Raw genomic sequence first — 12,500 nt, forward strand, 5'->3', positions numbered from 1 at the left:
ATATATATATATATACATATATGTACATACCTACATATATGTATATATACATGCATATATAGGTACAGGACATAAAAAAAAACGTTGAACACAATGAGAAATGAAAACATAAAAACAAAACATAGAAACGAACTTTTTTTGGAACAACAAAAAAAACATGCAACAAAAAAATATTCCCCTTCTTCAGTTGTCCCTGTTTCATCTACTGCTTCATGTATATATATATATATATATATATATATGACGTATGTGTTCCCCAGCTGGATGGGACGCCAGTCCATCGCAGCGTTACTCATTTTTCCCAGCTGAGTGGACTGGAGCAACGTGAAATGAAGTGTCTTACTCAAGAACACAATGCATCGCCGGTCCAGGAATTGAAACCACAATCTTACAATCATGATGCTGATACCCTAACCACTAAGCCACGCACCTCCACTACATTATATTATATATATATATATATATATATATATATTTAAAAAAGGAGATGTGGAACAAGAGTTGTGATATATAAAAAAAGGAAATGAAGAAAATGCTGACAAAATAATTTAAGTAAGGGAGAGTGTATTTAATTAGGTGAAAGTTCTTTTTACCGGTTGCGCATTTGTTATGCTTATCAAAAGATATTTTTTTTAGAGAGATAGAGTTCCTTTCTGATAGATTTTTTTCTTATATATATATATATATACACGTATATATTAAATGTGTGTGTGTGTGTGTGTTAAATGGGTAGTTGAAAGTGAACATAGAAGATGAGTGAAGACGAGTATTTACCTGAAATATGCTGGACTTGATCTCCTACTCGGACTGCAAAGATCTCCCCAGGCTGGATATGTACGAGAACAACGTGTTGTGCTCCTGGTGTGTTAGTACTGTTGTAGCCACTGTTGTTGCTGTTATTGTTGGTCAAGGGTGGGCTACCGGTGCTACAAGATGAAAAAGTGGTGGTGGTCGTGCTTGTAGCCGTGCTTGTTGCGCCAGACGCCATGCTCTGATGCTCGCATGGTTTCCCACTGATGCGTGGTGCCGCATCAGGGGATGCAGTTTGGTTGGGTGCAGCGCCATCTTTGCTATTGAGAGTACTGCTGCCATCTGGGCTGTTACCATCGTTGCTGCTGCCACTGCTGATGTTGTTGTTGTTGTTGTTGTTGTCTGGGGAACTAGATTCGGCTGGTGGTGGTTGTTGTTGCTGTTTTTGTTGGCGTGGCAGTGGTGCTTGTTGGGGCGGTGACGGGGAAGATTCGTGGTCACCATGGGAAGAATGTACAGGTGGCGCCACCTCTGCTGCTGCTGCAGTGCCACCTGTTGTTGCAGAATCATCTGAAGTCACTTGGTTGTTGAGAATCACCGAATTTCCAGATGAGGAATCTGTAGGAGTCGCAGAGGCAGCAACGGAACTTTCTGAAGAATCATGGATTGTCATTTTGGCAGGCAGCTTCGTAGTCACAGATTCGGCACCGATTTTCGTGTCGACCACCACCTCGTTATTCTTGTTGTTGTTGCTGCTGCTGCCGTTTTTGCTGTTGTCGGCTGATTCAATAACTCGAGCATTTGCCAGAATTTGGTTTCCAGGGTTATCGCCGCCTCCTCCGCCAATGGAGACGACAGACGATGAAGTGAGGTCCACCGAGGGACACGTCAAGTTTTCAGCTGAAGCGTCGGCCGATGAAGGTGTGACGTACGTCACCTGTGTCTCAGGATCTATAACAACAGACGTGGCGCCGGCCATCACACCGGTGCTCGAGCTGCTGTCAAGCGAATTCTCAGATTTCAAAGGGTTCGGTGGCACCGGCACCACTTTCTCTAGTCGTTCTTCATCAGTTTGAACTGCTTCGCCTTCCTCCCCTTCTTCCTCTTCTCCTTCTTCTTCGACTTCCATTTCCTCCTCATTATCACAACTGGCAACCGTAGCAACCGTAGTTACGCTAGATGTCTTAGAGATATTATTGGCAATTTGCTGACCATTTTCCTTCAGTGGAACAGGCTGTTGTTGTTGTTGGAGTTGTTGTTGTGGTTGCTGAGAGAGATCCTCAGAGTTTTTCGTCTCCTGAGATTCTGACATTTTTACAGCTGACTCAGGAAGGGTTTGGCTGGGACATTAACCATATCACTGCAAAGATCCTGAAATGACAAAGAAAGAAGAAATAGGGGACAGCTTTTAGTATCAGGTGACAGAAGGTGAGCGGTTGAATGTTAGAAAAACACATAGGCACCCAGGTGGCTAGAGCAGATGGAACAAGACAGGTGTGTGAGCAAAGAATGACACTGATGTGAAGGAATATATTGGGACCCTTTAGTAAAGGTAACCTTTAGATTTTACAACTACCTGACATTCCTCAAAGTGAAGTACCCACAATATAGTAACCACACTATCTTACATTCACCACGCAGTTATTGATTAATTAACAGTTATTAATTTATAGCCTGAATTTTCTATCTATATTCATCACTACACAACATGCGAGTTTATATACACCCTCCACTGATGTTTATAAAACACACACACACACACATCTGTTATGGCAACACTGTAAAATAGGATGTCAATTAATATACAACAGCCACTAATGTGTGAGTGTGTGTGTGTGTGTGTATATATATACATACATTTATATATATATATATATATATATATATACAGGACGCCATGATAGATCGTTAGCTCCTACATGCATTTTTTTCTCTCCTTGTTTTTTCTGTGTCCCTTTCTGTAGAAGAGCGTAGGCTCGAAACGTAAAAGACTTTTTCTATTCCTGAGCGCCATACTAATACATTTGTTTGTTTTGTACACCACCTGTCTTCGTCTTTTGTTTTTTTTCGTAAACTCTCCCTATATATATATATATATATATATATACTCACACACATGCACACTCACACACACACACACAACTGCAGCAATACTATTCATGACTCCAAAAGTAATATATCATGAAAATTGAGGGGTGCGTGTGTGTGTGTGTGTATGTGTAACACACTTAATATATTAAATTTCTGAAATTCATTTATACTTTTCTTTTTTTTTTTGCTATTCCAATGGACATTCAACTCTACACCGGTCATAGAGCTTTCCAGAAATTCCCAGATATTTTAAGTGATTCAAAAGCAAGATTCCACACAAGTCTGAATTTGTGAAAGAGGAGAGAGAGAGAGTGCGGACACGAGAGACATTCTGGTACTGCCAGCTTTTAACCCTTTCATGTTCGGGTTATTCTATCGAATGCAATGTTTATTAATTCACATTGGTTTGAATTATTCAATGCCTTATCTTGTAAAAGTGGTTGGCATTAAAGGAAGGGCATCCAGCTGTAGAAACCATGCCAAAACAGGCTAGTTCCAATTCTGGTCGGCGACAGAAATGAAACAATGACACCCCACAATGGACCACCACTGCTTAATCGTAAAAGTCAAAAACAATGTGGTTGAGGTTTAGTTGTAGACAACATGTAACTGTACTTAGAGACTTAAGGGTTTAGATTTAGGGCAAGGGAAAAAAAGGGGTTTTGATAAAGGACCTGAGTTTATCTAATGTTAAAATATTTAAAAAGCTGCAACATATCATAATTATTCCTTACTTAAAAGTAGAAATAGTGTTGTTGTTGTTGTTGTTGAATATGAGGTCAACTCTTATGCAGTCCAGCAGAACAATGATCAAACGCGTTCCAGCTGTGACCATCCTGTTTATTATTCTGACATAGTCTACCTAGGACTACATCATGTAACATGCCCTTCTTTGTTGTCACTCAGTTCCATGTCAGCTCTGATCCAACAGACTCATGATCAAAAGCGATCCAGCTGTGACCATCCTGTCGTATATTTAGGCCTAGTGTACTGTGTCCCTCTTTGATGTTGTCTGTGAAGTCACATGACTTAGAGTTCATTTTCTTTGCTTGTGAACATTCACTTTGCTTCTATAGGTTCATAGACACACACACACACACACATATATGTACACAACACACACCTACACATAGATATTAGGTATCACACACATACACACACTACCTTTAGCCAAAAAAATATACCCAATGCTTTTTCTCTACATAAAAAAATATAAACTCCAGTATCTACAGACAAGTTGAGACCACTGAGCTAATGAGGCTGAAATAAGCTGAAACATGTCTACAGTAATCCTTTGACATCAACAAAAATCAGACCATTGTATGAATTAACTATTGAAATTATCTCCCCTTTCTCATTGAGATTCGCCAAGAATTGCCACTAGGTTTTATGTCTTCCATCTCAGACTGAGAGAGAAATGTTCAATAATTTAAAGAATTCTTTATGAACAGATGTCATTCCACACCAAATCAACCTTTTGCCTTCAGTCTACTCATTCAGGACACCTGACCTCCTTCACTTTTCCTTCTTAGCTCTTTATATTTAAAATCAAACGCAACACACCTGTATACATACACACACACACCTGTTTCCCTTACACATATACACACTTCTCTCTGGTAATCCCATCTGTCTTTATTTCACAACCTTGTCTGTTTTACATATAAACACACACACAAGCATGTACACACATACACACAAGCATGTACACACATGCAGACAAGTGCACACACACAGACATACATGCAGACAAGTGCACACACAGACACACATGCAGACAAGTGCACACACAGACACACATGCAGACAAGTGCACACACACACAGACACATATTCAGAGATACATGCATGCACACACACACACACCACACACACAAGCATGTACACACATGCAGACAAGTGCACACATATATTCAGAGACACACACTTACATATATGCAGACAGGCATACACATACACACATAAAACACACACAGTCAGACACACATACACATACAAGCAGGCACACATATGCACACAGACAAATTCACAGACATACACATAAATTCACACAATCATCCCAGCAACTTCCTCTATACTTTTCCTCCACCCATCCCTCACATTCCTATAGATGTTGTTGTTGTTATTTAACTGAGTGGGTGGAAGGGTGGGTTTGTGGTTGTTTTGAAAGTTTGTATGCGGGGGAGAACAGGGTGTAGGGAGTCTAGAAGGGGTGGGGTGGGGGTAATTGAAACCTTTCCAACTCTCACCATCAGCCCAGAACCCCCCACCCGACCCCCCCACTTCCAGGTACATGCAAGCATGCACTTGCAAAAATAGGGATTAGGTGACCCCTGGGTGTCACCGTCTTTGGACCTGACTGGCTTGCTGCCATTAAGCTCCCCCACCCCACCCCGGCCCCGACATCACCGCCATCTTCAGGCACAGTTAACCATTGTTGCAGCAGTGACTATCTCCCCTGCAATCACAGCTACATCTGACACCACCACCACCATCATCATCATCATCACCACAACCACCACCACCACCTGTCGCTAAATCAGCCACCCCCACCACCCCACCACTATATGGATAGGCACCCCCACCACGCACACGCACACACACACACATGCATAGAGAACTTGTTCAGCTATTGACATTGGATCGTTAACGGTCAGGAAGAATCGCAAGAAGAATTAACCATTCTTTACTGCTTGCTTTCGCTTAAGTCCAACCGTTAAAGGCTTCAGCTGACTAACAAAGGCCCCCTCCCCTCGGTTGCGGATTAAACAGACGTCACGGAGAAGGTAACGGGTCAGCTTATTCTGGCCGTCCACTGGCTGCAGCTGTCATTGCTGTCGGCTGTAGACCAGAAAAGACTGCGTCCGACACCAATCGCACCTTGCCAGAAACAGATGTCGTTACATACGTGTTAATCAATAAACAGCTCGTTTCGCAGAGATAATGGAGCCTTTTCGGATTAATCCCAGACAGAATTAAGGTCATTATCATAGAAGAGCTGCCGTACGGAATAATGTGACAGAATCACAGAGGGTGTTTGTGTTTGGTATACAAGGAATTATTCAGGAGAATAAGAAATTAAATTAATATGGCAATGAGCAGTGAGAATGCTTGAAGAGTCTAACCTCTCGCAGTTAGAGTTCGGAAAGAATAACAGACTAATCAAAAGAATAATAGAATAACAGAATATTAGAATAATAGAATAACAGAATATTAGAATAACAGAATAATAGAATAACAGAATGCATTTTTGCAATTCACCGAAAGCCAATACAACTGTCTCTTGTTGCCATTGGCAAATGGTCGGTAATTAGTAGAAGGTTACAGAGGTGATTGGAGTGATGATTCACCATAGTGTATTACTGGTATTTGGTGGTGGGGGTGGGGGGTTCATTAATACTGGAGTGATAACGAAAGGCAAAGTCTAATTCTGGTCAGATTTCTAATTGGAAGACAAGAATGTAGGTGGAATGGCAAACAGAATCCTGCCTGTTTGTTGATTCTGGTTCTATTTGCAAAGTTTGCTGTTCTCTCACCGTTACCATAGTAATAAATATTAAACTACCAACTCTAACAGAAAACAATAACCTCATCATCATCATTGTTTAACATCCGCCCTCCATGCTCAGTTTTCAATTGTAGGGTTGTCTTTCTCTCCAGCAGAGAAAACCCACAGGAAAATTGCTCTCTCAACTCATTTTATGATCTTCAATCTAGCAACACGAGTAATTCAAGGGAGATTCAGCCCTCGAATCATCCGTGTTTATTTTCTTTGATAGAGAACACAACCCATACACTGACAATGCTTCAATGCATAATTTCTCTGCTAGACCAAGGCTGGCCCATGGCTAAAAGAAAAGGATGCATTTGATAGAAAAGACAGGATGGTCACAGCTGAAACACTTTTGATTACAGCTATGTCTGGTCAATCAGTAGTGACCTGGGATTAAATAATAGCAATAACAACATTCCTGTGAACAGGTAAAAACCAGGTACTCTGCATATATCTTTTATCTTTTACATGATGATGATATATGTATATGATGGGCTTCTTTCAGTTTCCATCCACCAAATCAACTAACAAGGCTTTGGTCGGCCCGCAATTATGGTAGAAAATGCTTGCCCAAGGTGCCACGCAGTAGGATTGAACCTGGAACCCTGTAGCTACAACAAATTTGCTACGATTGATGTATTAGACCAAAAGACACAGACTAAATAAAAAAAATATTCCAGCAAACAGCAATACCAGAACATTCCTATGGTCTTAAAAGGGGTAATGTGGACCAAGATCCAGGGAGAAGGGCTTGGGAGGTTAATCTAACCAGCTTCATTAAATGGAATCGGTAAATCTCAGAACACTCCCAGTTCCACACAGATTGTTCCAGAACAGTTGTAATGTGTCTGACATTAATTCAGGTTCAATTAATCATTGATTTGTATTATTTGTGGGTGTGGGAATAAAATTAATGAGACAGTTGTAAATTAGGGTTTTTAATTTGGTTGTTTGTATATGGCACGGGGAGTTAACATGGCTGGACTGAGGAATATCTGCTTCGGGATGTACTTTTATAACGAGTCACGTGACTGATTACACCAAAAATGTATATTCACACGCATGTGTATATAGACGCACACACACACACACACACACACACACACAGATGTTCAATATCCTCAGCAGCCAATGGAACCAATGAAGAATGAGTGAATGGGGGGTTTACTACAAGAATCGCTCAATCTGTTACAAGTAGTTGAATAGATGGCTGAAGAAATGGAGAGAGAGAGAGAGAGAATGACGGGGAGAGATAGGATGAGGAGAGAGAGAAAGAGAAATATTTACAGATAAACAGATGTATAGACTAACAGATGTACAAACAGATGTATAGAGAGAAAGATAAATCTGTGTGTCTATCAGTACATGTATATATATATTATATATATATATATCATCATCATCACCATCATCCTCATCGTTTAATGTCCGTTTTCCGTGCTAGCATGGGTTGGACGGTACGATCGGGGTCTGGGAAGCCAGGAGGCTACACCAGGCTCCAGTCTGATCTGGCAGTGTTTCTACAGCTGGATGCCCTTCCTAATGCCAACCACTCCGCGAGTGTAGTGAGTGCTTTTTACGTGCCACCAGCACAGGTACCAAGGGAGTCTGGCAGCGGCCACGATCGGTTGGTGCTTTTTATGTGCCACCGGCACAGAAGCCAGTCAAGGCGGCGCTGAACTTCCTAACCACATAGTTCTGGATTCAGTCCCACTGTGTGGCACCTTGGACAAGTGTCTTTTACAATAGCCTTGGATCAGCCAAAGCCTTGTGAGTGGATTTGGTAGACTGACACTGAAAGAAGCGGCGAGCTGGCAGAAATGTTAGCACGCCAGGCAAAATGCTTAGCGGTATTTTGTCTGCTGTTACATTCTGAGTTCAAATTCCACCGAGGTCGACTTTGCCTTTCATCCTTTCGGGGTCGATAAATAAAGTACCAGTCACGCACTGGGGTTGATGTAATCAATTTAATCCCTTTGTCTGTCTTTGTTTGTCCCTCTGTGTTTAGCCCCTTGTGGGCAATAAAGAAATAAGAAACTGATAGAAGCTCATTGTGTGTGTGTGTGTGTGTTTTTTTTTGTGTATGTGTTTGTCCCCCCCCCCATTACCATGACTTGAGAACCAGCAAAGATAAAAAGAAAAGTTGATTATATCAGAATTTGTAAAGAGTTGCAAGAAAAAACAAGGTATTTTGAGTGGTGCTCTAACGACTCTGCCAATCAACTGGACACTTTTTAAATGGTTTGGGATCAAAGAAAAAACAAAAAAAAAAAAAAGAAGTGGGGACGACAATATTAATGGGTGTTGGTAATTAAAAGATTAAATCATTGGGAAAAGGGTGTGAGTAAGTGAGAATTGAAACCCCCATCGCGTTATCTGCTCCCTAGGATTTTTATCTTTACTGCATCACAGCTCACCATCTGTCAGTTAACAATCTGCCCCTGTTATCATCATATTCAGCTATTTAACGATAACCAATTAGCCTCCTTCTCTCTCTATTTCTCTCTCTCTCTGATTGATTGATTAATAAATAGCTGTGTTTACTCTGATCAATCACAATCTATTGAACCCAGAAACGCATCGTTACAATTTCTATTAATATTTACTTAACAACAGAAAATATTGCTTCTATCAAATTATTTGCATATTAGGTAACCCGCCATCTTTGTCGGCCATTCAGCGTGTCACATGCTGGGCAGCAAGGGGTCACATGGCATCAGTCACATGACAAATGGAATATAATGCACACAGGTACATAGCAACTACAGAATTTCCCAAAGATCATATTAAATACAACTGTTAAACCCTAGGTCAACAATGACCGAGTAAACCTATTGATGAAAGGCATTCCTGACATGACCATCCACCACCATTTCTGGTTAGGTTTGTATTTGCTCCTCAAACATAATGTATCTACAATCTATGACTACATTTTCCAATGTGTGGGTTAAGGAAGATTTGGTTGCTATTTCTAGCAAGTGAATCCACCTCATACAGACTCCGGTCTTCTGACAGTTATAATACTTTTGTAATAATAACTACAAAAGTATTGATAGTTGGCAGAGATAATATTAGCTTCAAATTTTAGCAAAAGCCTGGACATTTAAGGTAGGAGATAAGTCGATTACACTGACCCCAGTGCATGACTGGTACTTATTTTATTGACCCCGCAAAAGGATGAAAGGCAAAGTTGACCTTGGTGGAATTTGAACTCAGAACACTAGGACAGATGAAATGCCACTCAACATTTTGCCAAGCATGCCAACTATTCTACCAACTCACAGACTAATCGTAGCTACCATTGGTTCCAAATTAAGGCAGCGAGCTGGCAGAACCATTAGCCCGGTTGGTAAAATGCCGAGTGGCATTTCATGTCCTAGCGTTCTGAGTTCAAATTCCGCCAAGGTCAACTTCGCCTTTCATCCTTTTGGGAGTCGATAAATTAAGTACCGGTTGCATACTGGGGGTCGATCTAATCAACTGGCTGCCTCCTCAAAAAGTTTGTGCCTTGTGCCTAGAGTAGAAAAGAATATTGGTTTCAAATTTTGGCACAAGGCCAGCAGTTTCGGGGGTGGCAAAGGGGGTAAGTCAATTTCATGGACCCCAGTATTCAACTGGTACTTATTTCATCAACCCTGAAAGGATGAAAGGCAAAGTCAACCTTGGTGGGATTTGAGCTCAGAATGTGACGATGAACAAAATGCCAATAAGCATTTCGTCCAGCACGGTCACAGCAAATACCAATTGATATGAAAGTATTGGTGGGTAGGGTAGTTAGTACTAGAGGGCATTATAGTAATAGTAGTGCACTAGTGGTGGTGGTGGTGGTGGTGTGTGTCATGTATCCAGCTCTTAGAATAGGTACACAGTATCTGTGTGTGTCAGAAAAGGCAAGTAAATGGGGTTGGCATCAGAAAGGGGCATCTGGTCAGAAAACTCTATGGCGAAAAAGGTCCCATCCAATCGCTCATAACTACACCAATGTGCAACAGACTTTAAAATGATGATGATGATGGAGTCTCTCGGTTGTTGAATGCTCTGTACAACTTGGCATAACCCAACCACTATGTGTATGTGTACGTATATATATATATACCCTTTTACCCTATTACTAGTTTCAGTCATTTCACTGCGTCCATGCTGGAGCACCGCCTTTAGTCGAGCAAATTGACCCCAGGACTTATTCTTTGTAAGCCTAGTACTTATTCTAACGGTCTCTTTTGCCAAACCGCTAAGTTACGGGGACGTAAACACACCAGCATCGGTTGTCAAGCGATGTTGGGGGTACAAACACTGACACACAAACATATACACACACGCATACATACATACATATATATATATATATATATATATATATATATATATATATATATACCTTCCAATATATATATATATAAGGGTAAAGACCCCTTCGGTCATGAATGACCATGGATTGCACCTAGAAAGTACCCTCCTAGGCACAAGTCTGGGCAAGGTTGTTTATGGAAGACCAGCAGTCGCCCATGCATACCGGCCTCCCCTCTCCCGTCACCGATGTTGTCCAAGGGAAAGGCAAAGGGGTCGATACAGCTTGGCACCAGTGACGTCGCAACTCATTTCTACAGCTGAGTGAACTGGAGCAACGTGAAATAAAGTGCCTTGCTCAAGAACACAACACCCATATATATATATTATATATATATATATATATACACGACGGGCTGCTTTCAGTTTCCATCTACCAAATCCACTCACAAGGCTTTGGTTGGCCCGAGGCTATAGTGGAAGACACTTGCCCAAGGTGGCACGCAGTGGGACTGAACCTGGAACCATGTGGTTGGTAAGCAAGCTACTTACCACACAGCCACTCCTGCGCCTATATATATATATATATATATATTTCGCACCAAGCAGTTTATTTTCAGTAACTTTGACAGGATATGTCAATCTAAATAACAGTTTACCTTCTCTGATAATTATCGATGTGTGTATGTGCGCATATACACACATATGTGTGCATGTGTCTAAATATATGTGTGTATATATATATATGAGAATTATATGAGAAGTAGATTGAGTAGACAAAATCCTCATATTGATTATAGGCATGTGCTTGTGTGTGTGTGTGTGTGTGTAGATGGATGTATACGTCATGTGTTTATATATATATTCAAAATGTCCCTGATAAGAAAAGTCAAGTAACGTTTCAGCCGCCGCCGCCGCCACCACTGGAACTCTGTCTGCTGTCTGCTACAGTTCCATTTGCTTTTACCATTACTCATGGCCCTGGGTGGAGCAGCGTTGTCCTTCTGTTGTTCTGTCGTTCTGTTGTTCTGTCGTTTTTGCTGAGCAAGTGAGAGCTCTTCAGCTAAGGAGGAATATTTAGTCAACTACTGGTAGAGAGGCCATTGTGTAAGCTCTGTGTTGTTGGTGTCAGGTGGAGTGGACACCACTTGAACATGGGGAGCGGTGGGGGTGAGGAAGAGAGTAGAGGAGGTGGGGCGGGGGGCAGGTGGCTGATGGTGGTGGTTATGATAACAATGACAAAAAGACAACAACAATGATGAAGTTGATAACAACTTTGGTGATGGAGACCGATGATGATGATGGTGATGATGGTGATGATGGAGACCGAAGATGATGATGATGATGAGGATGATGGTGATGTTGGTGATAAACAATTACAACGGTGCTAAGTATAGCATTAATGAAGAAGATGCTTAAGATAGAAGAAGAAAATCAAGCGGAACAGCAACAGTCCCTCACTGCAATTTCTGACCCCCCGCCTCACCCCACCCTGCCGCCACTGCCTTCCTTGCATGACTAATGTCTAGGGAGAGTCCCCCACCACCACCAACTGAGAGGAAGCAAAACAGAGGGCAAGATGGGTTTGGTTCGAGAAAGTTCTGGGCTGAAACAAAAGGACACCCATGACAAGGTGGACAAGGACAGACAAACGGATTAAGTCGATTACATCGACCCCAGTGCGTAACTGGTACTTAATTTAACGATCCCAAAAGGATGAAAGGCAAAGTCGACCTCGGTGGAATTTGAACTCAGAACCTAACGGCAGACGAAATATGGCGATGCATTTCGCCCGGCATGCTAACAGTTCTGCCAGCTCG

At 41.6% G+C, this 12,500-nt stretch overlaps 1 protein-coding gene across 5 annotated transcripts in view; it reads right to left on the reverse strand.

Moving 5' to 3' along the window:
• LOC115222094 (fibronectin type-III domain-containing protein 3A) overlaps nucleotides 1–12,500 on the reverse strand; it is a 349,812-nt gene that overhangs the window by 226,598 nt on the left and 110,714 nt on the right. For all 5 annotated transcript variants that reach the window (XM_036511332.1, XM_036511331.1, XM_029792195.2 and 2 more), the window contains one exon: nucleotides 775–2,121. In XM_036511332.1, coding sequence (XP_036367225.1) covers nucleotides 775–2,062 — 1,288 coding nt within the window. In that variant the 5' untranslated portion in view covers nucleotides 2,063–2,121. The remainder of the gene's footprint in view (nucleotides 1–774; nucleotides 2,122–12,500) is intronic.

This window comes from Octopus sinensis, linkage group LG19, assembly GCF_006345805.1.
Source record: "Octopus sinensis linkage group LG19, ASM634580v1, whole genome shotgun sequence".
Lineage (NCBI taxonomy): Eukaryota > Metazoa > Mollusca > Cephalopoda > Octopoda > Octopodidae > Octopus > Octopus sinensis.